General features: G+C 45.1%; 2 protein-coding genes across 2 annotated transcripts in view; both read right to left on the bottom strand.

The window, feature by feature from the left end:
• Positions 1-580: 580 nt before the first annotated feature.
• Positions 581-16,084, bottom strand: TRMT10B (tRNA methyltransferase 10B). Its single transcript, XM_021691495.1, has 9 exons — positions 16,079-16,084; positions 9,594-9,797; positions 9,039-9,147; positions 8,308-8,432; positions 6,291-6,443; positions 5,069-5,147; positions 4,359-4,426; positions 1,641-1,764; positions 581-1,064 (listed from the first exon to the last, which is right to left on the bottom strand). The coding sequence occupies exons 2-9, from the start codon at positions 9,777-9,779 to the stop codon at positions 910-912; spliced, it is 999 nt and encodes a 332-aa protein (XP_021547170.1). The 5' UTR covers positions 9,780-9,797; positions 16,079-16,084; the 3' UTR covers positions 581-909.
• Positions 16,085-20,294: 4,210 nt separating this feature from the next.
• The window catches only part of FRMPD1 (FERM and PDZ domain containing 1), a 100,753-nt gene continuing 93,671 nt past the window's right edge, over positions 20,295-27,376 (bottom strand). Inside the window, exons 15-16 of the mRNA XM_021691411.1 lie at positions 25,639-26,427; positions 20,295-22,800 (exon numbers count right to left, since the gene is read on the bottom strand). Of these exons, the coding sequence (XP_021547086.1) occupies positions 20,417-22,800; positions 25,639-26,427 (3,173 nt within the window). The 3' untranslated portion in view covers positions 20,295-20,416. The remainder of the gene's footprint in view (positions 22,801-25,638; positions 26,428-27,376) is intronic.

Below are 27,376 nucleotides of genomic sequence, written 5' to 3'. Positions count from 1 at the left end.
AGGATTAAATTCTGAAGGGGAGGGGACAGAGCAGAGAACATTTTGGTTCTTTTGAGATCTAGAATACATTCTCTGAATTTGCTAACAGCTTAGCTTTCAAGTTTACTAACCCAAACTGGTTAGTAAACTGAAGTTTTTAGAGTAACTGAAGCAACTGTATGTAACTAAAATATGAGAAAAGGGATCACTCAGATTTGTGTAATGAGAGGTTATCCAACATGCTTGTGTCAGAGGCAATGTATTTTCTGGTTATTTTTAAGTTAAGAGTTAATACTGTGTTTTTGCTTTTCAATTTGACCTGTTAGTTACAAATATACATGAAGAATCGAGTTTGTACAAGGCTCAGAAGGATACAAAGATACTCCCACAAAGTGTCCTGTTAGGAGGCTACCATAAGGAAGAGAGAAACCCTCCACTCCCGTACTCAGAGCAGGAGAGACGGGGTGGGAGCCACAAGTTGGAGCCACAAGTGGGAACAAAGTGCTATGGGGGCTTAAAGTAGGGCTAGGTTAGGACAGGCTGATCCTGCAAAACATGTAAAGTGTATTACTGAGTTGGGGAAAATCAGCACGATCAACTTTATGATGCCAGTTGAGTGAAAATTAAACTCTTGATATAACAATAATTATTTAATCGTTAAGCTATCTCTAAAGAGTAGGTATTTCACAAATAGGTATATAAAAGATGAATTAATACATCCAAAGCCATGTAGCTGAGGGCTAATTCCTTGTTATTGTAAACTTTTTAGTCAACATATATCTGGGCTCTTCCTGTGAGCTAGGCACTATGGGAGATAGAAAAGAGCATAACATGTGGTCCCTGTTATTAGTAACTTACATTCTAGTGAAGATCCAAGATGTCAAGTACAGGCAAGTGTGTGCTATCGCCAGCCTCTGTTCTGCTCTTCAGTCAAGACACCTCCAGCAACTTTGCCTTCTGCAGCTCCTTAGGCTGTCCATCATCCACTGAGTTCTGAAGAATGTAGCCTTTTCTGGAAGAAACTCCTTTCTTCAATGCTTCAGGCCAGTTTTGAGTCTCAAAGTATGTGGACAGGATATCAAATACTGTTTGAAGGGTAAAAAGAAAACACAGTGACCACAATGAGGAAAAAGAACTAGTAAAGGACTAATGAGGAAAAGGGTGTTCTGGAATAGTTCATTCAACAAGGCTACTCTGCACCACACATGGACCCGCTTGCCCACAAGGACCTCAGCCTACACAGAGAGATACGAGCCTGTGAAGGGACAGTGCCACAACACCAAGAGGAAAACAGTACAATGGAGTCACCAAGGAGAGCCCCTAACATGGCTGAGAGGGGGAGGGAGCAGCCGAGATGCCCCCGGACTGAACTGCGAAGGACAGATAGGAATTCACTGTTCAATGATGTGTTGAACACAGGGCATTTTAGGCCAAGGGAAAAATTTCAACAATCTTTAACATAGTTGGGATCTAAGAAGAAAATGAAAAATGCCTCTCAGAGGCCAGAGTACCTGTCACAAAGTGCACGCAATAAAATCTGAGCACATCAGTCTCGGTGGGGGGGTGGGGGGCTGCTTCAAAGGGCCATTTATACTTAAACACAATGCAAAGAAGTAGCACCAGAACTAACACATGTTAAGTGTGGGCCATGTCAGCAGTACCTTGATTGATGGCCAGTATCTCTGAATGATAGTTTTTCTCATTCTGGCATCTGACCATGTATTCCTGGATTGGCAAGCGGGCTGTGTTGACAGAATGTTCTTGGGCTTTTTGAAATGTCACCTTCTGTGAATCACAGTTAAATATTTTTCTTTTAAAACTGACAAAGATACTCTCATTGTAATATGCATAACAAATTGTGAGAAACCCCATTTACCACCACTCCAATTTCCATCTGTAATTGTAATTAAATGATAAGTGTATTAAAAATCAGTGGCCTACGGTAGAACGGAAGAAACTTCAGATAATGAAGAGTACTTGTTCCACGTAACAAATGGCTTGTGCAGCAAACATCTCACCTGGGAGTCATCTAGCCACTAGTTTCCATTTACAACCACTTACAACCAAGAACAAAGTAAGTCAAGAGATCTGCAGCCACAATCTGCATCCAAAAGTTCAAGCAGTCTAATCAATCAGAGGAGAACACTCCTGACCCTAACTCAGTAAGACACAATTCTGGATATCTGGAGTTTTCAGCTTCTAGCCATTCAGCAGCAGCAAATTAGAGACAAGAGAGAGAGGATTCAAGTCAGATACACCACAAGCAACAAGACAACATTAAGGTGTGAGAGCACAGAGCCCAACTAAAAGGAAGGGCTCTGAAGACTGCAGAAAGGAGTCATAAGAACTCAACAAACCCCCCAAATCTGAGGCCATTGTGGATCGGAGTACAGTAACTAATATCCCTTTAAAGATGTCCCTGAGTCATGAACTGAAGGTTAAATTATATTTGCTACCTTGTAAGAAGCTCTGGAAAGATCATCTACCTACTTAGAATTTCAGGATTAAAGAGAAAGGTTTAGATTATTGGGATAATTAACATCCTTGGGTTTGGAAGGGGCCTCAATAGTTAACTATCCCATTCCAAACATCCATCCAATCTTGTCTATCCTCTATGGCCTCCTTCCCAAGTGGGCTCTGTCCTTAAGTGGACAATCCTTGTGACAAGGAGTTCATGCATCCTGGGGAAACCTATTCCAATGTTGACAGTACGAGTTAAAAGGAAATTCTTGATAGCCAAATTTTCTGTTTTCCCTGAGCGTTCCACTCATTTGTCCTAGTTCCATCCCCCAGGGGCCACACCAAGCAAGTAAAATGGCTCTTCCTCAAGAAGGCCGTTCAGGTACTCGACAGCAGTGATCATGCCCCTGTGCACCCTGCCGGTAGTCTCAGTTCTGTCGCCTCTCTCTTGACTACGACTTAGTCTTGAGTCTCTTCGTCATTCAGGCCAAACGTTTCTGAATTTGTTCGAGCTTGCTGATGTCCTTTCCTACAGTGCTATAACTGACTGGCCACCCTGAGTGCGGTGTAACCAACTGGAGCAGCATGAAGCAGGCCTAGCACCTCTGTTCTAATACTGGATTACCTGCTTCTCAGACTCACATGAGACACAATTCCAAGAGAGAACTTCCAAAATGTGTTAAGTGATGCAATTCAGAGAAGATAACGGTACAGCTGCTCAAAAGACTTCTTTGAAGGATAACACTCCTTTGCATACAAGGTCTATTATTTTTTGGTCTACGTTTTTTTTTTTTAAGTCTATTCTTTTACAATCATTTTGACCTGGAGTACAAGAATTCCAAGTTAGCAAGAGACTTGGATGTTGCCCTGGAGGAGCTCACAGTCTAGTTTCTGTTCTCTGAACATTTAAAGATAAAACGATTCCCCTTGAAATGTGCTCAGCATATTTTCTGTGAGGAAGTCAAACTCTCCAGTAACAACCAAAAAGTTCTATACCTCTGGCAAATCATTATGCCAATTATTTTTCAATTTAAATACTGCTAGAGAGATAAAACAATGTGTTAAAACTGCATATCTGTTGATCATACACTGCTCACTGAAGGGGCTGTCACTCTGCTGTGGGAGACTGCATTTGGCTATTGTTATGTCTTTTTAATGTCTTTTAAACTGTAACAGCCCCCCTAACTATTTCTTTCACTACGCCAGCTTTTTTGGAAGTGTGGTCCAATTGTCTTGCAGAATGTCCCACGTTCAGTTTCCTCATGATTAAATGTAGTTTAAACATTTTCCAGTAAGAATACTTCCCAAGTGAGATTCCATCACATCGGGACACACATAATGTCACTACTGGTGATTCTAAGTTTGAACATTTGGTAAGATGGTGACCTCCAGATCACTTCACTGTAATGGTGTATTTTTGCCTTTGTAATCTGTGGGATGATACTTTGAGACCACATAAAGAGCCAGTTCCCCCACAACCTTCCGTTCAACCAATTCCCTGAAACCATGATTACCCTGGGAGTGACAAAATAATGATTTTTCAAATTCTATTATGTATTTCTCATTTAATAGCTGGCATTCTTAGAATTACACCTCCACCCCCCACCTATTTTTTAGATTATCACTATTGAGTCATGGAACACTGACCTTTTTAGAAAGGCGTTCAACACGGCTGTTTATGTAATTACCAAACATTCCCCATTCCAGAGTCCGATGGGACTGTCAGATCAGGGGATCGCTAACGCTGATGAGGACAGGGAGCTTTACAAGTGGAAGGGCCAACCTCGGCAGGATAGGCTCCTTCTTCCTATTCTCTTGAGTTTTTAGGCCTTCTGCGTAAGATTATGATAGGGCAGCTGCCTCTGAAAGTAAGCCCCGCTTTTCAAAATATAGTTGTTAGGTCTAAAATGTACATTTACCTTCTGAATGCTTTCGTCCACAAGTCCACCAAGGATGTAAACTTTGTTTAGATCAATACCTTCAAGAGCTAATGAAAAAATGAAGGCCATTGAGATCAATTCAGCTTTATAATTTCTAAATCCAAAGAAAGTAAAAGGAAAGAATTATTCATGATAAAAGTAGAAATTTAATGAAATAGAAAACCAAAAGGTAACAGATTTGCTCATTCTCTGAAGAGACAAAGCTCTGGCATGTCTAATCAAGAAAAAAAGGGAGTCGATTCAAATCAACATTAGGATTCAGAAAGGAGACAAAATTAAAATAACAGAGGAATGTGAATTAGAAAAGAATACTAAGATCAACTTGATACCAACAAATTTGAAAATTATGTGAAATAATTAATTTTCTGGAAAATATAGCTATCTAACATTGATCCAAGAGGCCAAGGAAGGGAGCTGACTGGGGAAACTGGGGAAGATTGCCAGGTAGCTCACAAGTCCCAGCCGAGGCTGTAGACCCTCTATCTGCACCACTGTGCACACACAGCAACACATGTGGAAAGCATAGTGATGTATCCACCCATAAGAGGTGTGCTATTAATGTTCATTCCTTTTTTTTTTTTTTTTTTTTGATACACCTTGGGTGGCTTTAACAAGTTCTGACACAGGGAATAATCAAACACAGGGCTAAGAACAAAGTGCTACATGAATCCATGCAGTAAAATACATACCGTGTTCTGAGTCAGGAGTCAGGTACACAAGGGTTTCCAGAGGAAATAAACTAAAGCAGTCTTCCTCTGTTATGTCTAGCTGAAAAATATAAATAATCCAATGTAGTGTGAACTAGGTTATGACTCAGCCCACACCGCAGCCACTAGTCACCAGGCATCTATTCTCTACTAGGCATGGCCCTATGTGCATCAAGGGGATACATGTCTGACCATCTGTTCTCAGAAAGTGCTCAGCTGGGGAGGGCAAGTAGAAAGGACAGACATTCAACCCTACAAAATGAGACAGAGAGTAACAAGAGACCCTAACAGATGTACAGGAAGGCTGCCCCGGACAACAGATGAGGGAGTGACAATACCAGGGACAGCCTTCTACTGAAGGGAATGCTGGAACTCAGTTTCTGAAAAGAGGTGAGATTGACTGACACATACAAAAGGAAGAAGCACTGAAAATGGGGAGAATAACCAAAGAAAGGCATGAAGATAGGAAAGCAAGGGAACTCTGTAGCCCCAAGAGTGGGTCTGTCGGGCTCACGTACAAGAATCATAAAACACCCATAGAGAAGAAAAGCTGGAAATGGTTGTATTATAGGACAGACTGTTAAGATGGTAACAGCAACCACAACTAATTGTGCAGGACCACACAGGGTACCTCTCATGCTCACTGCCTCTGTGGACCTCCCTAGGAAAGTTCACACCACCCAGGTCCAGCTACATCACACAAACATACAAGACATTCTTAGTGGCACTTCTTAGGAAGTGATCTGGACTGCTGCCTCTATTATAATCACTACATTCATGAGCCCTTAGGGAAAGAGATAAAAAATAACTGAGTATTCCCTAAAACTCATCTTGAATCCACATTACTTCCATAAGGATTTTCTCTTCCCCCACAACTCAGGTTCCCTAATCCTGCACTACCGTGAACACGAAAGGAGTCATGGCATTTCCCCAAACCATTACTGGAGTATACAGTCTAGCATACAATACACAAGGTACAAAATACAGTCCTAGAGACTGGTAATATTAGTTTGCCAATGCGGTAGAAGGATGAAAGTTTAGAAATCTAAGAACTGAGAGAGGTTCTAAAGTTTTTTAGATTGCAATAGTGAAAATAATTCACATATTTTTATATCAAAACTATGAAGTAGTTAAAAAAATTTACTATTACCACACAACCTACTTTTCAAAGGACACTTCAAATAATATGCACAATAGGGCTTACCAGGTAACTAGAAAATCCATCATTCATCCTCAAACACTCTTCGTACAGGGGACTGTCTGTTGTGAATCCAGTGAGGTAGATCCAAAATGGCCTGTTGGCTTTTTTATTTGAACCATACAACCTTCGGATCTGTCCAGCCAGTCTACTTAATTCCTTCAAAGAAATTAGGACAGCTTAGATTGGAAACATGCCCACTCTTTCTAAATTCATTATCAACAAACGGTTACTCAGTAAGTTCACTGAATGCTACTCCGGGAAATCTCATGAACTAGAATGGCCCCTTTTATTGCAGGAGCTAGTATGTGTTATGTGTGTGCACGTGTGTTACACCCCATGGCACACACCTCATAGATCAAAGTTAAGGTAATGATACTAGCCTGGAAATAGTGAGTTAATGGAAAGACTGAGCACTCTACCTCCTTCTGGATCTGCTGTTATATATCTAATAAGGTATATGGAATTGTTCTTTTAGCTTATATCTAAAATCTTACCATATGATATTTACTATTCACTTTTAAAAAGTTAGATTACTATACAGACATTTTTTTTAATACTCATCAAATAAACTTAGCACCTTCTCCCTAACTCTAGAGATGGACTAGGGTCAGAAGTTTTAACTTTCCATCCTAATTCAGAGACAAACCCCTAAAGAAAGGTAGTTTCACAATCTGGCCTGATTTGGTTCAGGAGAGAAAAAACACTTTGGGTTTGATTTAATCTGATATCTCAATATAAACAGTAGAAAATTCTTGGTTGACCTTTTCAGAGGGCTATACTTAAGAGGTTCCATGTAAGAACCCCAGATCTTCAGTCCTCCTAATCTCTCTGAAAAACATGCAAACAGCAGCACATATAACAGAGATGTTGGCAAACAGAAAAATCCATTTTGGGGTGTAAGGCCTAAAATGAAGGCCTACTACCGTGTGTTGCCTAGACATCTGGTGAAACCAGGTGGGCCCTGAAAAACCCAAGTGCAAGTTCTCCCAATTCTGCTCCCTTGGATAAGGTCCCCTAGCTAAACAATTCTTTCTGTCAAAGGAACCAAGCATAGTTCCTGCTTATCCCTGAGTAGTGGGTTTCGATTCCCTGCTAGCCCACAGAGTTATTCCCAGCAAATCAATCACATCTTCCTGCAGGAACCAAGGGGTACTCCACCCTCGTGACACTACAAAGCCTGCCTCCCACAGCCCCTGGTTGTTCATTCTGTTCCCGAGTGTAACCCCATATGGCCCTGCCTAGCATGCAGTGTCATCCTCCCCCTGCGCTGAGCACTGGTGACTAATAAACTGCTATCACTCTTATCTGTCCAATGTCAGGTGTGTATTCTTCAGCCATCCCTAGAACCCTAGGGTGGAATCCCTCCTTCACAATAGGGTGAATGGAAAACGATTAAAACACATATGTTGCAGGAAGCCGTCCCACCAGGAACTCTCTCCCAACATGCAACCAGGCAAGTAGTCCTCTTCCTGGTAGAAAGCCAGATTTCATCTCTGGAGAACTGAACATGAAAGGCCCCATCTAGACTGCGGACACCATAAACGCAGAGGCAACGGTGTGGGGCTCAAAACAGAAGATAAGATAAAACTTCGCAAACTAAACCAGGGGATATCTATTCTCTTCCTGATTCTTAACAATAGCCATCTTGGAATTGAGTAGCCACATGTAAAAAACACTAAACTTTTGCTGGTTTACTATGGAATTACAGAGGCTGGAACTGGTCATGCTCTTTGTCAAAGCTGCTCCCTTCTGGGGGCGCCTGGGTGGCTCAGTCTTATTAAGCATCTGCCTTCGGCTCAGGTCATGATCCCAGGGTCCTGGGATCGAGCCCCGCATCGGGCTCCCTGCTCCTTGGGAAGCCTGCTTCTCCCTCTCCCACTCCCCCTGCTTGTTCCCTCTCTCGCTGTGTCTCTCTCTGTCAAATAAATAAATAAAATCTTAAAAAAAAAAAAAAAAAAAGCTGCTCCCTTCTGGACCTCCCTCATATGAGCAGGAATTCGGAGCTTAATGGATGTCCTACCTTCTTAGACATGTGGTGGGTCATACTCAGATCAATACAGAGTCTTGGTCCTGAGTGTTTGGCTTCCAAAAGTCTCTCCTTGGTTAAGGATCTCAGAAAACGTTTGCTGTGCTGGGGGCAGATGCCTAGAGTAGAAATATCAGAAAGAAATAAAAGTAGGAAAACAGAGGAATACATTCAGTAAGAAACAAATCTCCCCAACCAAGTGAGTACTTTTTGCATATAAAGAAAAGCTTGAAACTCATACAAGGTATTCATTCATTTGGGGACAGCAGAGTGGTGTGGAGTGTGGGCTCTGGAGCACATTGCTAGGTCTAAATCAGAGTTCAGCCCATTCATTTATTACTATATGATCTTGGGCATGTTATTCAATTTCTGAGCCTCAGTCTCTTTACTTACAAAATGGGGATAATAAAAGCACCTACCCTTTAGGGTAATGCATGTAAAATTCTTAGCAATGAACCTAGCACATAACACTGAATAAATGTTAGCTGCTAATTTCATCATTCCTTCTACTTCTGAGCTTATAAACGTACATGTGCCCTAGATATGTGAAGCCTTAAATTTTGCTTTCACTGATACTTTGATTTCCAACAAAATAGAACAATAGGTTCTACCCCCAAGATGTTTGTTTTTACTTAAAAACAACATTCCTACTCTCCTAGGAACATGCAGATACCAGTCTGCTAAGACATAAATATGATTATGCCAGCAATCTGATGTATTGTTACCTGAATTTTCTACACGATTGGCCTTTCTTCTTTCTTTTTCTTGCTTTCTTTTGCTCTTCTTTGCTGCAACTATCCTTTCCCAGTGTCTCTGTTTTCTTTGGACATTTTTCTTATGTTATCCAGAAAACAAAATTGAGAACTTCATAAGCACCAAAATGGAAAACGAATATTTGAAAGTTACTTATTTTTTTAAATCAGATTTAAAATTAGGAGAGAAAAAGAATATTAGTGTCAAAAAAAAGACTGGATTATGTTCAGAGAAAGCAGAGCCCCAAGAAAGAGATGTGAGGTGCCCAAAATAAATGTATCAGGGACAGGGCCTACAGCAGAGTTTAGATTTCCTGACCCTTCTGAGGTGTATCAAAAATTCCTCTTGAACTTGATTTACTCAAGTGGAACTGAAACCTGTAACCAGTTAGCAGGAAATTCATCCAATTTTGGAACACACCAAACTCATTCCTAGTCTTTTTGTTACTAGGACCTACCCTTATACAAGGGGTCTCTGGGACAAAGCATCATCCCAGAGCCCACGGCCGGGCAACTCTCTGCACTTACTGAGCACCACATTGCACTCCCTGTGGGCAGCGTCTCTCCCTCCCGATGCTCGCATTCCACATCTATCTGTAGAAGCCGGAAGCTTTCAGAGATGCTATCTTCTCCTGTGTCCTCTAGGATGACCTCTTGCTCCTGTAGCACACGTGAGTCTGTTTTCTGAGCGCTCTCTTCCAATTTCCAGTCCATGTGCTTAGTCTTCTGTCCCTTTCACCCAGGTTAGAGAAAGGCACAACGATGTGAGATGTTACATTATTTCCCTTACAGAGCTATTTCCCTATGTGCAAATGTCAAATAGTGTTACTGTGTTGCCGAAGGAGTAAAAGTGTGGAAATATTAACACAGGTTTATTGAAAGGAGAAAAGCATCTGTGTCTTCCAGAGAAATGGGTCAGCACAGAAACCTTTCAGTACTAAGGAGGCTAAATCCACTTCTTAGAAGACAAACACAACTCCTGACAACTCCAAGCAAACACGAGTTAGTCACTGCTACAGTGACCCAAGTAATCAGGTCATTTATTGTGCTCTTCAAAATGCATGCAGTAGTTGAGGGTGGGGCAGAAATGACAAAAGCCACCTCTTCCATTATGTTTCAGTTTATATTCAAAACTAGTCCTCTAGCAAACATTTACTGAGCACCCACTATACGCACAGTCCAATACTAGAAGTATCCTAGGAGAATAAGAGCTAGTCAAAAACTATGGTAAAGAGTTACCCAAAATCAACCAAGAATTCTTCTAGGTTGCTGGAGATTTTTCACAATTTGTTTTTCCAGACTACGTATTCCCTCTCCCAACTCAGTTAAGTATCACTGCAGCTGAAAGCCACAGTCACCACCGCCGCGACTATTAATGACTATTAATATCCATCAGAAGTGCTGAAGTAGGAAAATATGGAGAACCACTGCTATGGCACACTTAACCAATGCCATAGTTTCAAAGTGCTGTTGCAAATCCCTGGGAAGGTTGTGAGTAAAAAATGTTCTAGTCTATAGCTAAGTGTTACAGACACAGAACGATATGTCCACTGCTTCTGGCTGCTCCTCTGAGTCCAGTGAGCTGCCACCGTCTTTGGAAAAGTCTATCTTTGCAAAAGCAAATCTATGTAATACGATCCATGCAGATGAAAAAAAATAAAGACCTATTTATAATGACAAGTAATGATCCTCACTCCAACCCCTCCCACCTCTAGTGGCAACCTGTTAACCAGGTGTTTTTAGTTCATTTGGTAATTGACTCCTGAACCTGAAATCATATGCTTTCCATTACTTCTTGAATCATCACCTTGGAATTTTATCAACTCCCTATGAAACACTAAAATTCAAATCACCTCTTATTTTTTATTTTTCTGTTAGTTACACTGACCTTTAAAATGTTTTTGAGGTATAATTTACATATAGTAAAATGCAAAGATTTTAAGGGTATAGCTCAGTAATGTGTGTGAAGGTTAAATATACCAGTTCAATGAATTTTTGACAAAAGCACAGGGCCTGTCTTACTCATACCCTCATCAAGATATGGAACATTTCCATCACTCTAGAAAGTTCCTTGCCTTCTGCACTTTCCAAGTCAATCTCCATCCCATTCCCACAACCAGCCAAAAGTAACCGTTGTCTTTTTCTATAACCATAGATTAACTGTGCCTATTATAGAACATCATATATATGGATTCAACCAGTGATGTTGACATTTTCCCCCTCAACATGTTTTGAGATTCATCCATGTTGCTTCATGTATTAGTAAGTTTATTCCTTTTAATTACTGAGAATTCCATTGTTTGACTGTATCACAATTTGTTTATTCTCCTGTTGATGGACATTGGAGATTTTTTCCAATCTGGGACTATTATGAATAAAGCTGCTATGAACATTCTCTTACAAGTGTTTTTGTGGATGTATATTCTCATATCTGTTGGCTAAGTACCTAACAGTAGAGTTGATGGGGCATAGGATAGTTGCCTATTTAACTCATAAAAGACTGCCTTCAGTTTCCCAAGGTAACTGCACCATTTCACAGTGCTGTCAGCAATGAAGGAGACTTCAGATGCTCTGCATCATCACCAACATTTGCTGTTGTTAAGAGTTCTTAATCTAAGCCATTCTTGTGCAGTGGAACCTAGTTGTGTTTTAATTTGCATTTTTTTATTGTTAGTGATATGGAGCACTTTTTCCGGCAATTTATTGGTCATTCATAATATATCTTTGTAAGATTTCTGATCAAGTCTTTTGCTCATTTTTAAATTATCTTTTTATTAATGAGCTGTGGAAGTTTAACATATTTCTAGATACAAGTCCTTTTTCAGACATGTGTATTGAGAATATTTTCTCCCAGTCTGTGGCCTGCCTATTCATTTTCTTAACATTGCTTTTTTGTTGAGCAGAAATTTTAAATTTTAATCGTCTAACTTATCATTCTTTTCTTTATAGTTAATGCTTTCTGTGACCTCTAAGAAATCTTTGCCTACCCTAAAAGCACAGATATTCTATGTTCCTTTCTAGAAGCTTTATAATTTTGGCTTTTACCTTTAGGCCTATAATCCACCTTAAATTCATTTCTCTCAAGGATAACAGTCTTGTCCTGCCTATTGTCCAATGCCTGAAAACAGTTTCTTCATATAATCTGTCCAATTTTACAGCTTTTTTTATCATAGGAAGGTAAGTCCAATACCCATACCTCTGTCATGACAATTATCAGAAGATATCTTTACTATGTTTAAGAATATCTTTAAACTTCTACTTCTTGTTCAACAATTTCAGGGTTAGGCTCTGAACATAAAACACCCTTATCTTTCCCTCTATCTCTCTTCTTCCTTCAATGTTCCAATTTTGGTAAGCTGAAGCTTTAATTTCAATGTTCAAGACAGATTCTACGTTGTGTCATCAAAATTAATCCTTTTGGGCTTTGTCTATCCCCTTGGTTGTTTCTAAAATTTGTAAATCAATAAACTGCATTTATATTAACTATAAATATTACCCACTACAGAGCTGAGTAGTGTCCGAGGATTATATTTTGTTCTCTAATGTGGTTTTTTGGTTTTTATTTGAGAGAGGGAGAGAGACAGTGCATGTGCACACACATGTGTGCAGGGGGAGGGGCAGAGGGAGAGATTCTCCACTGAGCAAGGAACTCGACCTCAGGACCCTGAGATCATGACCTGAGCTGAAACCAAGGGTCGGATGCTAAACCAACAGCCACCCAGGCCCCCCTGTTCTCTAATGTTTTGACCGATGTTCATAGCAAACATTTTTAGTGTTGAGCTCATACTGTTTTCTTGTACTCCATCAAATGCTCAAAATCAGGCCAAATTTTAGTTTTGTTTTTCATTTAGACATAATAGGCTGTTGTAGTGGAAACAGCAGTCTTAGGATTTAGCCATGCTTCTCAGCTTCCTACTTGTGAGTAGTGGGATAATAGCCTAAACTGTTAACTCTTTGTCACAGATTCTATGAGATGGGATAATACTACATCCCAGGACTGTTGCAAGAACGAGACATATGTCATTTACCTGACATGGAACAACCACTCATGAAATACAGGTTCTTCAAACCCCTCCAGTGTTGTTTTTTTAGTTTTTCTAAAAAGGTAAGCTTCTGAGCAGTTTTGGATATTTATCACACATCATGTGAACAACATATGACCACTAGATATATTCCTGAAGATGGCCAAGTAAATTACATTCTAGATTTTCAAAGTTATAGATTAGAAATTTGTGTTCATTTTCTTACATAAGCTAAAGTTTACTTTTGCTCAATAATCCCTTAATACTCAGTACAAATTTTAATATATTTATACCATTGACTATGTCCTTATGAATTTATGGCATACACAAAATTTAGTAGTGTATATTATTTCTAGAGAAATGAGGAAAATACCAAGTTATTCTTAGATGTTTCAGAAGTGCTGCACTGTTCACATATGAACAGCGATGTTAATTATAAATACTTTTTAAGAAAAGACAGCCAGACCTGTTATGACCATTCCTTTAGATGACTGAACAAATCTTACTGTGCCTTTTTTCTACATTTTTCTACATTTAGGCATTCAAAAAAAGAACAAATGAAAACTTTACGATAAACTGGCCCAATACCTAACAACCTCATTTTATTAGGGTAAGAAAACAGATCAATTTGTTAAATGGATGCCAGTTTGTTAACAGACATGTGCTTTCCCTCCTCTCTACTCCACAGCATTTTGTATTCTGTTTGTCCATTCATTCAGTCAATAAATATTCATTGAGCTCCTCCTCTCTGTCAGACCCTTTTGGGGAATGACTGGGAGGCAATGAATGTAGATGTCTCATTGGAGAAGTCTGGCTGGGAAGGAGAAAAGAGAGCTAGGGTTGGAGTAGCTGGAGGGGCTGCAGAGTTTTCCACTGTTGTTTAGAAAACTGGAAGGTCTATGTTTGTGTTTTCTCTCCTACCAGACGGAATTCCTTTGCAGGAGGGGCTGTGTACTTACATTTGCATAAATACTGTAACAGCTCACAATACAGAACCTTGCAAACAGCAGTGTTTGAATAAATGTTTGTTGAACTAAACTGAATTTTACCACTAGCGCCCCCATTCCCTTCTTCCTACTCCCCTCTTTGTATCTCACATCTCTCCAAGTTCCTATAGTCCCTGAGGATGTTTTTCAGGAACCTGGGATACAGCAATATTGAAAATCATATGAAGGCAATTCCAACCACTACCAGAAGAGTCTGAGATATAGCAGACTGGGCAGGGACCACATCTTTTTCATCTTTGTATCTTTAGTGGCCAGCACAAGGGTGGCACAAAATGGAAGCTCAGTAAATACTGAATAGAAGCTTGCCACCTATTGATCTCAGAAAGCTACCATGAAATTAGGCATCACAGGGCGCCTGGGTGGCTCAGTTGCTTAAGCGACTGTCTTTGGCTCAGGTCATGATCCTGGAGTCCCGGGATCGAGTCCCGCATTGGGCTCCCTGCTCAGCAGGGGGTCTGCTTCTCCCTCTGACCCTCCTCCCTCTCATGCTCTCTCTCATTCTGTCTCAAATAAATAAATAAAATTAAAAAAAAAAATTAGGCATCACAGAAGAACAAATCTTTTTAATCTGTGTGAGACGTTATCTATGCCCAGATTTAGCATTTCATTTCTTCATTAAAAAGTGTTTTCTGGGGGCATCTGGATGGCTGTCAGTTGAGCGCCCAAGTCTTGATTTCAGCTCGGGTCATAATCATAGGGTCCTGGGATTGAGCCTTGTTGTCAGGCTCAGCACGGAGTCTGCTTGGGATTCGCTCCCTCTGCCCCTCCCCTCTGTTTGTGTGTGTGTACTCTCTCTCAGAAACATAAATCAATCTTAAACAAAGAAAAAAAAATGTGTTTCTGAACCTCTGTTACAGGCCCAGTACTGAGTGCTGGGTTATTCAATTAATTACTAATCATATAACAAAGTTACTAAGCACCCAATATAATAGTACATGCTGAGGATTTGAGACTGATGTCCATTCTGCCTTTACAGGGGTCCAATTATCTGACTCAGCTTGCATGATAGCTGGTCTGCCTGTTTCCCCACTACATTATAAGCCCTTCCAGGGAAAAGAGGATAAAGAATTCAGGTGCACACCCCCAGTACCCAGTACTGAGCCTTGCAGAATAAAAGCATCTTAAATGTTTGATAATTATGTTACCCTTCTGCTCAGAACTATGCAGTATTCTCCATTTCACTTATAGCACATAACTGAAATCCTTACAATGGCCTATACTGATCATTAAGGTCTACCTCCCCCACCAAGTGTCCTCTGCACTTTCTGGTCTACTTGCTGCTCCTAACATACCAAGGATATTCCCACCTCGGGGCCTTTGCCCTTGCTGTCATTTCTACCTCCAGTGCTCTTCCCCTAGATAATTATATGACTACCTGTCTCATTCTATTCTGATTTTCACTATCCAACATGGCACATGTTTTACTTACTTTTTATCTGAACTTCCCCATTCCTATATTCCACCTGCTTAAATGCAGGTGTTCTGTCTGCTTTGTCCACTACCCTATATGCCTAGAAAAGGGCTTGGTACACAACAGACACTCAATAAATACTTGCTGACTTAATAAATTCTCCACTTCCCCACCGCCCACCTCTGAGTTGACAGAGGCCTCAGATGTTTTCTAACCTAAGTCCCACCTGATGAGCATATCCCTGGGCGCTAAGTGATGGGCCAGTCTGTTTGCACTCTTCTCTCATTTTCTAAAATTGAGTCCACCGAAGCTGGCTCCAGTCCTCTGGCACCTTCAGCACTAGAACACGCAGACCCCAAGCCTGAGAGTACCCCGCCCGGGGGCCACGCCTGGCCCACCGGCTGCTAGTGTGAGGGGAGGCAGCAAGGGAAAGCACCAAGAAGGTGGAGGACACGAGGCCACACGACTGTTGAGGGCCGCTTCCCGGCGTCTGCCCAGCCCACGAACGAGGCGGCAGTCCCAAGCCAGACCCCTCCAGCTCTAGGCCGGCCCCACAACGAGCCCCGGGCGTACCTGAACCCCTCCACTCAAACAGCCTCGGCGGCGCACACCAGGCCCCGCCTCCGGAACAACTTCCGGTTCCTGCCCCCTCTCCGAATGGCATTCTGGGAGTTGTAGTTCTCAGCCTGGCATCTCGGCGAGCAGGGGCCAGTGGGAGGCTTTGCCTTCCACCCACGCTGGCACCACGGAGGTGCGTACCGCCCAGGTATTGCCTCGCCTGTCTGAGCCTGTTTCTATGCCCAGATTTAGCATTTCATGTCTTCATTAAAAAGTGTTTTCTGGGGGCATCTGGATGGCTGTCAGTTGAGCGCCCAAGTCTTGATTTCAGCTCGAGCAGGGGCCAGTGGGAGGCTTTGAGATGGAGATTACAATCCCAGCCGCTTGCCGACCTCACAAGGCTGTGGCAGGCAACGGGGGGCTTGATGGCTGTCAAGGGCTGGTCATTGCGAAACTGGGCTGAAACCCGTCTTGAACCACCCCTCATCTCACAGCCTGGGGGCCTCCCCTACAAGCAGCAGAGCCCAGGAGCCGACATAGCCTTCCCTGAGCACACAGCTGCCCTCACCACCACCTGGCTCTCCAGGCAGACAACAGGGATATCCGGGCTTGGACCCTTAACGAATGAGTCTAGCCTCTGACCATTCTCCTTTATCCAACTCACCTTACAGATCCACGGAAAAAGCGAGGCTCAGAGACCTGAAGAGACTTCTCCAAGCTTTGGCCTGATAAAAACTATCAGCCACTCTTCACTCGTCCCTTTATTCCTGCAATCGCAGGGGTCTCACCCTTTCAGAGAGAGCCTAGCATGAATGAGCCGGAAATATCTCCCGCCCAAGAAACCACAGCCCTGTTGGATCCCTCCCTGACCCCACACTTTTTCCCTCTCTGGACTCTTCTTTCGACAGCTCCTGCAGCACCTCCACCCTGCCCCTAGTCCTTCAGTTCCATCCTTTATCTGCTACTGGAGCAATTTTTAAATGCTAAAAGTAAACATTCTTTATCTCCCAGAACGCTTTTCCTAAAACCCAGCACTAACCTCTCTTCTCAGCTCAGAAGCTGGTCCTGGCTTCCCACTCAGCAGGGCTTGCAAAGTGGCTGAAACGGTCTTCAGTGGCTCCCACCACACCTACCGTCCCTGCACTTGGCACTCAGCCAAACTGGGTACCTTTCCTCTCTCCCAGCCACTGCTCTAGTGTCTCTTCACCTTTGAATGAGCTCATGGCCATCCCCACAGAAAAGTCCTCAGAACTGCTCCTCCCACCCCTCCTACCCTGCACCCCCACCCCCCCAACTCCCACCACGCAGCGGACCTCCGTTCGCCAGATGATTATGTCTCCTCTATTTCAAACCCCAGTGGCTTCCCATTGTACTTGGATATACCTTCCCAAGTCCTTCCTGGCCTGGTTCCTGGCTGCCCCACCAACCTCACCTATCACTCTTCCTCTGGATTGCTGTGTTCCAGTCACACCTGTCTTCTTGAAATGCTTCAAATATACCAAAGACCTTTGCAGATACTCTTCCCATTCCTCTCACTTTTTCCATGGCTGGCTCCTTCTTATCCTTTAGGCTTCAGCTTAAACCTTCCCTCTTCAGAGAGGCCTTTACTGATCACCCAGGTAAGATAAGTTCATCCCATCCCCATCTCGGCACTCTTCATTTCTTTCTAACAGTAATCTTTTTTCTGTGTCTTTCCTACTAATTTTAAGTTCCTGAGGGAACATCTATCATGTTGATGGTTTGATTCCCAGGGCCACTGCACAGGAAAGATTTGTTGACAGAACCACCAAATGAGTGATCTTTCTCCTTTCTTAACACATCCAAAACTCACCTTCCTATCTACCAAATCCAGGGCAGGATGCTCAGTAGCTACTCAATAAATACTTCTTGACATAGTTCTAATTAATGCTGCCTCCTACAGGAAGCCTTCCATGATCACTACTCTGTGCCCAACTCCAAAATGACTTCTCTCCTTTGAGCTCTCATTGCACCTTAGCTGTCCTGTTTGGTCACCCTGAGCAGACAATGCCTTATATTATAGGTCTCTATCTCTACATGTCATCTTATCTCTTAGACCAGGAGCTCTTGAAGACAGGATTCTTATATCCATAATCCTGCATCAGGCATCACTTGGGATGGGTGTAACAAATGTTTGTATAAAGAAATGAATCAGCCAATGTGATGGTGAGTGGAAAAAGGATGGAAAAGTGCAAATGTCTGCTAGTTTCTTAGTCATTAAACAACTGACTCTTGCATTGCATCCCATTCTGCCTATTTCATGTAGGGGGCTGTGTATCTCAAAGAAAGTGCTAAACAGGACCCCATCCCTCATTGTAGCTTCTCAACAATGGGGGATTTCCTGGAACTTCTGGAACTTAGTACTCCTCGTGGGAACGGCAGAGCAACCTACTAACTCCATGCAGTAGCAATCCAAGAGAGTTAATGGATTTGAGGTGGGGGAGGAAGCAAAGAAAGACAGAAATAAACATCTGAGTGACTGTGCCAGAGGCTTCACAGTCTTCTTCCTGCCTTCATGATTATTTCTCACAGTAATGCTGAATGTGTATTACATAACAATCTCTAGTTTAGGGTGTTGTCCCATTGATAAGAAAATATATTCAAGGTATCTAAGGCATCTGGCACACTGTAGGTCCTCACTAAATGAGACTAGTAATAATTCCTTTTGTCAGTTGGGGAAACTGAGGCCCAGAGAAGTGCCTATAAGAACATTGCCAGGATTCAAGCCCTGGTTGAGTTGAAGTCCTGAGCTCCTTCCTTCAACTTTCGAACATATAGATTATGCAGCTCTTCACAGAGCTTTCTGCTGGTAAAAGTGCTCATGTACTGTTTAACATCATATAAGTTTTATTATTTCAGTGTCCTATTGTTCCTACTTTTCATGGCCACAAAAGCACTTCAAATCTACGTTCAAGAGCCTTATTTAAATTTATTCCAACTATTGTGTGGAAAGAAACAAGCCTCTAAGAAAATAAATCTTTTCCTGGCCCAAGGACTGGTTAACTGGTTAGTTAACAAGTAACTGGTAACAAGGGGTTTTAGAAGGGGTCTTTTCCCAAAATATGGCTTTCCTCCGATTGCCAAGACCTTAGGTACATAACACTCTCATTCTGCCCCCTGCTTTTTCTGGGTGAAGAGAGGAATTAAGGGGCCAGTGCAGACCCACAACTGATCAGGAGTACCAGAGGGACAAAAGGACCCCTTGAATGAGCTCTAGTAGCCCCAGGTGAGCATCTAAGCCAGCTTTGGCCTGGACAGAGAAGCCAGGGGGAAAAGACATCCCAAGGGTATCTTGAAACCAGTTTTCCTGGAGTCTGAAAACAAAATGTAGGAAATGGTTTCACACTAGGAGAGGTACCCATAAAGTCCGAGGGTTATTCCTGACTTTTACTGAGTATTTACTAAATTATTTACTATATTTCTACACTGCAAAGCAGGAACTCTTAATATTTAGAGAGAAAACCAAAGCACGGAGGGCTTAAGTAGCTTGTCCGGTGTCCCACTAAGATTAACAGGGATTAACTGGCTCAACTGGGATTAGTGAGAAAGGTACTAAATATATTTCTTTTGCTCTAATATTACTCTTAAAAAAGGCAAATCTAATTCAGGGCTTTCATGTTTGCAGTTTTAGACATGTACAACAGAAAAAGGGTACAATATTCTGGTGTGCAGTCAATTTCCGAGGAAGCCCAGGGCATACACTCCTGGATGTGGGTCACCGTGCGACTAAGGACTTACTGCCACCTAGTGGCAACCTATGCTTGTCATAGCGAGGGGGCCAAGAATTACCAGGCCTGTGCCGCAAACCAAAACTTATGAAGGTAGAATCTATCAAATCTGACATGTATTCACTCCTATTTGTGAAGGTTATTGCCAAATCAGTGTGATATTAGCAGTCAAGACCATTTTTCAGTGACCCCCCACCTTCCTCCCTCATCCTTGTCATCTTGGGACAGTTTGTGAGTTCCTCTTGCTTCCACAACCCCAGGGTGAATTCCTAGTCCATACGGTTTACTGAAGGCAATCTACTTATCTGTATCCCCCCTGAGGGTCTGTGAGCACCCTGACCAGGGGCAGGAACTTGTCTTATTCATCTTTATATCCTAAGTGCCTACACATGGCCTGACCCAGAGGAGGTCCCTAGTGAATGTTTGTTGAATGAATACAAGTAAGTGCTTTTGACCCAAACTTATCACCACTCTATGATTCAGGCCAGGATGAAGCAGCAGTTTATTTGAATACTCTAGTAAACATTTTGGAGGGGTGGGCGGAGGAATGGAGGGGCTTCTCAGGACAGTGTCCAGGGCAGGGCAGGAGCCTGGGCCAGCAGCCCGTTCACAGGGCAGCAGATGCCCGGAACTTCTGGGTCAAACAGAACACGGCAGCCGTGAGGGCCGTGCACTGACGGGCCAAGAGTTTCACACTCAGGTCGTGGTAGCCTCTCTCACAGGCCAGCCTAGCAGCCTCCACGAACTGGTGGTAGGTGTACACCACATCTCTCAGGTTCCCAGCCGCCTCCCTGTGCCGGCCCGAGCAGCGGCCGCAGTCTGTGAACTGGAAGCACAGGCCGGCCAGCTGGACCAGGTGCTGGAAGGTGTCCCGCACGGCGCCCTGCATCTCTTCAGGGGACTGGTCCATTCTGATCACATGTTGACAGCTTGACAGGAGCTTCTGGGAACCCATGCAGAGGCGGCTCCGGCTTTCTGAAAAGTGCCAGGTGCACTTCTCCGGGGGGTGTCTCTTCCCATCCCCCCAGGAAGCCTCTAGAATATCTTGTAATTCCAGTAAGCTCTCTGTGAGTTGGACGAAGCCCTCTGGGCTGCTGGCTGGGGCAGCTTTCAGCTGTCTCAGAGCCCTGGAGCAGTACTCTGGCCAGATGTGGCTACTCCTCAACAGGGGCTCGGCGCTGCAGCTGTGGGCCCGGGCAGGCCTCCAGGGCAGGGCCAGCTGGCTGCCTGCAGAGGGCGGTGAGGTGAGTGGGGCCGTGGGGTGTGCCTCCAAGTTCCTGTCTTCTTCCTCTGCGTCTGGCTGCAGGCCCCGGAAGCACGTGGCGTAGGAGAACTGGCAGCTGCACGGCTCCATCCCAATCCTAGGGGCCACCGTCTCATTTGTACCCATGAACCCCAAAGACGTGGCCATCCTGAGGCTGGCAGAAACTTTAGGATGACTTTCTGGGGCAAAGCACAGGAAAGACTTCTCAGCAGAAAGGCAGATGCTGGGGCTTTTGACTTTGTTTTCTGACAGTGAGCAATGGTTTGAACCTTCTAAGTGGGGCTCCTTTTGGGGACATGCTAGTGGCTTTGGCAAAGAAGGACCTGGATTAAAAGAGATCTGCTGTGGAGGGTCCCTAGAGGCTGTATCTTCCCCCATCACATGGTTGAGTGGCTCAGCCTTGACCCCCTCCAGAGGGAAGACTGATGGAATGGTCTGGTCCCCAAGCAAGAAATCAGGGTCTGAATCCAGCTCTTCCAATAGTTTTTGCTCTGGGGCCAGGCCGGCTTGGCTTGGGGTTTCTCTGCTTTGTCCTTTGGGGCCCGTGGGGGAATGTGGCAGGATCTGCTCAGTTCCTGTTATAGGAGACTTCAAGGAGAGCGAGGCTATTATTCCACCAGCTGGGGCACTGATACCTGTAGTCTGTGGCACAGCATTCGACAGGCCACTCCTGGAGTCACCTGAATCTTGCCCAGATTCATCACGAAATAAACTGGGGCCATTTTTGTTTGCAACTTCTCCGTCATGTCCCAGAGAGAGCTGTCCTTGTTGCTCCTCCTCTGTAGGAAAGGCAGCCATCTTCTTTGCTGAATTTATTCCACATTCACCACTTCTAGGCCTGATTGGAAGAGACAACAGAGGCTGTGTGCGCTTGGGGGCAGTTTCTTGCAGAGGATTTGTAGACAAAGATCCCAGCCCTGTTTCCAACTGGACTCCTCCCAGCTCTAGAGTGGCTGCTTGAGAGGCATTATGCGGCCCTGGGCTGAGGGGCAGGCAGCCTCTATCTGGGTTTGGGTCAGCACTGGGGAGGGAGGAGGTGCTGTCCCCAAGCTCGAGGGTGAGTTCTTTGGGGGCACTGCCAACCGAGTGTTGAAATGGAGACAAGGTTTGGGAAGGCTCTGCCTGAGCGTTATCTGGACCAGGTGAGCCTGGATTGGAATGGTGAGGGGTACTTGCCGGGGAACTGGCAACAGTGGCAGTCAGGGGGGCATCCCCAGAACTCTCTTTGTGGTTGAGGTCAATCCGGAGGCGAATAGCAGAAATAGAAGACACTCGAGAGTCGATGACTGACTTGGTTTCCATGGTCTCGGGCTCCATCTCCATGACCCGGGAGGCTGGGGTTTTGCTCTTGGTCTTCCTCAAGGGACCCAGCAGCCCCAGGGCCTTGGTCTCTAGGAGGCCGGGCTCACCCTGCATGTCCTGCAGAGAGGACACAGTTGGGGAGGATGCACTGAGGGCCAGATAGGGCTCCCTGTTGTAGTAGCACACATCGTCCACACTCTCCAGGGAGGCTGAGGGCACCAGGGGAAATGAGACTTGACAGGTGTAGTCAGTCCGTAGGAAAGACCTTCTTTTCCTCAGGGTCTTGGCATACTTCTTCACCCCTCCCCTTCTGCTTGGTTCCCTTCCATCTGGCCCAGGATTCAGGCTATCCTCAGGGGTGCAAGTGCTAAACTTATTCTTCAAGCTTGTGGCACTGAGCTCTGCAGCAGGAACAGCTCTGGGCCCTGAGAATCAACAAAGGAAAGAGTACATGAAATGAAGAAAAACAAAGAGACTAAGAGAACTTGGGCTCAGGACTCAGGATTGCCTGGGTTCAAATCCTGGCTGAGCCGGGTCACCTTGGGCATGCTAATTCTTGACCTCCTCAATTTGCTCATCTAATAAATGGGAATAATAGTTTTTGATTCTTGGTTGCCCACAACCCATTTTATTGTCTTTTGGTCACAGTACCAAATGAAATGAAAATCAGTACCAAAATGAAAATGAGATGAATGAAATCTCCCCCAATGGTTACAGTCTGTTGGAACTCTTCATGATTGTGCCCTATCCACAATCAGTCAAGTAGCCAGATTTATGACCTAGAAAGTCAGCCACAAATTTCCTAGATTTTCACACTTGAACACATAGATTTAAAATAATAATAATAAGGGGCGCCTGGGAGCGCAGTCGGTTAAGTGTCTGACTTTTGGTTTTGGTTCAGGTCGTGATCTCAGGATCATGAGATTGAGCCCCACATCAGGCTCTCTCTCTGTAGAATAAATAAATCTTTAAAAAATAAAATAATAATAATAATAATAAGCAGAGCCCATCCTTTGCAGCCACAGTCTCCTGATAATACGATGAGGAATCCTGTCACACAGTCTCTGGGCCTGGTTTAAACCAGCTCTTCACATTCGCTAGCAATTCTCTAACTATCTGACATCTTTCCAACACTCTTTCTTTGTGCTTATGTCGACCCAAGTCAGTCAGTACCTGCGGTAGTGGGCAGCCCTGCACTCCCGCGCAGGTACAGCGAACTGGTGCATATCAAGCTCCCAGAACAAGGTCTGTGTCTGCCAGGAGGTCAGTGACAGCAGCTGCTACCACCCCTGTTCTTATTGCCACCACAGGCATGAGGACGGAGGGAGCCTTCTCTTGACAAAAAGTGTCACGACTCCAGGCACCTGGATGGTTCAGTTGGTTAGACGTCTGACTCTTGGTTTCGGCTCGGGTCGTGATCTCAGGGTCGTGGAATCGAGCCCTGCATCGGGCTCCATGCTCAGCACAGAGTCGGCTTGTCCCTCTCCCTCTGCTCCTCCCCCCTCCCTGCTCTCTCTCTCTCTCAAATAAATAGAATCTTAAAAAAAAAAAAAAAGTGTCACGACTCAGTTGCAGGTATGAGGGGTTTTGTGCATACCAGGATGGACCTTTCTGAGTGGAGAAGCACTTTGTGAAGAAGTCCAGGGAATCAGGCAGAAGGAATCAGGATCATAACCCAGCACTTGAGAATCTGAGGGACTCAGACCCGTTGTTTCCAATTTGGCTATACCTCGTTAAAAACCTTATCATCTCCTAGGCTGCTCCTCAGGCCTCCTCAATCGGAATCTTGGAGGCTACCACCTAAGAAGCTGTCGTATTTAAACCTGGTCCCTTGGGTGATTCTGATGCCCACCCATGTTTCAGTCTCTGTTGCGCCCCCATCTTGACCCCTGCACAATGGCCGGACCAGCAAGGCAAAGCGGAGGGCATGGATGGCAGTTGGCTGGATTCTTTGGAGAACAGTGCAAACTTGCTCTAAGTTTCTCCTTCTCTAGGGGTATGGTCCGTTAATGAACTCAGGGTAGATGGTGGAGAGTTCATTCATTCATTTAGCAAAATTGCCAGGCACTATGTGCTGGGCACACAGGGCTGAGTGTGAAATACACAGCTCCTACACTCTAAGGAATTCTTGGGTTTTTAGTGAGGAAGAGAAACATCAACACAAAAATCACACAAATAGACAATTATAGGCAATGCTAAGGACTAGGCAGGAAGCCCCCAGGAGGCTATGAAAACATAGCCCTAGTCTTGGCAGTCTGGGCCCATGTTTCGGGGGAAGTGAATTTCCAGGTGGGACCTGATAGATGGGTGGGCATTAACAGCCAAAGATCAGGGTGAGGCGTGTTTCAGGTGGAAAGAGCAGCACAACAAAGGCCAGAGGTAGGAAAGAGCATGGCACTCTTCAAGAACAGCAAGGAGGTCTCTGTGGTAGGTATGCAGAAAGAGGGCTCAGGAGGACGGAGAGAGAGAGAAAGATGCCATGTCACAGAGGACCCCGAGGTGCCTCATGGGGGCTGCTCAGGAGCTGGCCTCTCTCCCACCAACATCAGGAAACCACCGGAGGGCAGGGAACAGGGAAGGGTTGAAAAAAAAAAAAAATAAAAGGGCTGCAGCTTCCTCAGCTTCTGCTGGGTCACCATCGATGTCTGTGTGCTATTTTCCAATTTTTTTTTTTCCTTCAGCATATTGTGTGTGTGTGTGTGTAAGTGTCCTGCAAGGATCTTAAGTCAACTCAGGAAGTCACTCTATGTGGAAAGACACCCCACACTCTTTGTGGAGGAAAGGATAAGGAACCAGAAAGAAACAGGACCAACAGATCCCCTGCCTTTTCTTATGTGTAAGTCTCTTAAGGGGCCACCAATGGCCTATCAGGTTCTTCTTGCTTCAAAGCCTCACTTAATGTAGCGTCAGGGTCAGTAATGACGCAGCCACTTCTCTCTGCTGAGCACTCCTGTCAAACCCTTCTCTGTGTAAATTCTGTCCACCACACAAGGCCCAGTCCATCTGCCACCTCTTCTGGGAAGCCTTTCCTGTTGAATTAGCGCCTCCCATCTTTGCTCGCCTATAGTTCTCTGAACCTCCCTGTAGCATTGACTTGAAGTTATGACACTTATAACTTGGTCCACTGAGCCCCGCTGGGCCTTCTCAAACAAGGACAAGGACCCTGCTTTACTCATGTGTTTTCCCTTCCAGCTTGGTCCTTGCCCCTGCTGGGTGTTCAGGAGCTGCCTGCCGAGTCTGCAGACCTGCTGGGGAGGGCTCACCTGAGAGGGCATCTGGGGGTGTGAGCTTGTCAGCAGCATCATAGTATTCCTCATCCGAGCTACCATCCTCCAAGGCCAGCGGCAGGTGCGGGGCCAGGGCTTCCAGAGTGGAGCTGGGCTGCTGACCGCAGGCCGGCAGGCCCCCGCCCTGCCGGGAGGCTGTGCTCTCTGAGCTGTCGCTCAGGTGCCTGGCCAGGGAGACACCGGAGCACAGACTATAGTAGCCGGTCTGGCTGCCCTCATACAGCCTGGGGTCCAGCCTGACTGCACTCAGTTCTGGTCCCCAGCTGAAAGTCTCAGGAGCAGGACTCTCAGAAAACTCTGTCTTCTGGCATGGAGGACTGGCTCTCTGGGCCAGGTCCAGGAGACAGAGGAAGCCACTGGTTTCAATCCTGCTTCTCTCCTCTTGGCTGTTGGAACCGAGAGTCTCTGGGAAGCCCGGTGAGCTGGAGTGGAAGAAGCCAGACCTGCTGGAAGAGCAAGTGTCCAAATCATCCTCTTCCAGGGCGTCCATGGACTCACTGGAGCCACTGGTCCTGCAGCCTCGGCTCTCAGTGTTGGCCGAGTCAGATGCCTCGGACTCAGCACTGTCTGTCATGCTGCTGGCCCCGGCGATGCTCGGGCCCCTCCTGGCCGCCTCAGGCGTGGGGCTGTCCCCAGGAGGCAGCTCCTCTTTGACGAGCGGTCTGCAGGGACCCAGCTTCAGCAGTTGTCTGTCAGAGAGAGGCTCCAGCACACAATCCAGTTCAGAGGACTCCTCTGAGTCGCTGCACGCCCTGGATTCGTAGCCTGTAATGCAAGGGACCCCGGGGGTTAGGTGACAGCATTCAGGGACTGGCAGAGGTGTATGTCCTCCCATCCCTCATTCTGCCTGCCCTCCCATTCCCCAGGGTGGCCAGCCAAGATCACGCTGCATTGGCTGACACAGGACGCATGGGATCCCAGAGTCCATGTTCTCCCCACACATCGGGCTACTTTCCCACATCTACCTGAACGGCGTAATGGAGACAGGACTACTTCCGAGCAGAGCTATGTGTTCGTGGAAACATGGAGGTTATGTGGCTGGATTTCACTCTGCTCTGGGCAGCATCACGCAGGTTTGCTAGGCCCCTCCTCAAATCCCAGCTCTGTCCTGTCCCCAAATGGGGAATCATATTTAAAAAATCAAACAGATCCTCAGCCCTAACCCTGATGTACTAAGTCAAATATCTAGGGAATGGGGCTGAAAATCTGTATTCTTAGCAACTTATGTGGGATTCTGAGGCTAGTAGGCTGGCACCATTTTGAAGCCTGGCCTTGGGGACCCACTGGTGCTACCGGGCTTTTAGGACAATCAAAACTCATCTAGCTGCTGGTACTCAGGAAGAATTCATGGCAGGAAGGTTGAGGGCATTGACCCAGGTCTCTAATTTCTCTTCTACCATAGCCTCCAGTGTGATAATTCTAAAAACTTCTCTCTGATCACATTATACTCTACTTAAATCCCCTGATGGCTTCCTCTGCCTACAGGGAGGAACCTAAGCTCTCCCACAGGAGTTAAGGCCCCTCACAGTGTGGCCCCAATCCCTCCTCAGCAGCTTGGTCACCCCTCACAGTGTGGCCCTAACGCCTCCTCAGCAGCCTGGTCACCCCCTCACAGTGTGGCCCTACCCCTCCTCAGCAGCCTGGTCACCCCCTCACAGTGTGGACCTACCCCTCCTCAGCAGCCTGGTCACCCCCTCACAGTGTGGCCCTGACC

The sequence above is a fragment of the Neomonachus schauinslandi genome, chromosome 13 (assembly GCF_002201575.2).
Source record: "Neomonachus schauinslandi chromosome 13, ASM220157v2, whole genome shotgun sequence".
NCBI classification, from domain to species: domain Eukaryota; kingdom Metazoa; phylum Chordata; class Mammalia; order Carnivora; family Phocidae; genus Neomonachus; species Neomonachus schauinslandi.
Note: the sequence above shows the minus strand (reverse complement) of the source record. Positions and strands in the feature narration are given on the sequence as shown.

Excerpts from the sequence above, each read along its gene's own strand:
- TRMT10B (XM_021691495.1), bottom strand. The coding sequence starts at position 9,779 with ATGGACTGGAAATTGGAAGAGAGCGCTCAGAAAACAGACTCACGTGTG. Across the intron at positions 4,427-5,068 it reads GACTCCTGACTCAGAACACG|CTCTTGAAGGTATTGATCTA; the intron begins GTATGTATTTTA and ends TTTTTTCATTAG. Across the intron at positions 1,065-1,640 it reads GATACTGGCCATCAATCAAG|TATTTGATATCCTGTCCACA; the intron begins GTACTGCTGACA and ends CCCTTCAAACAG.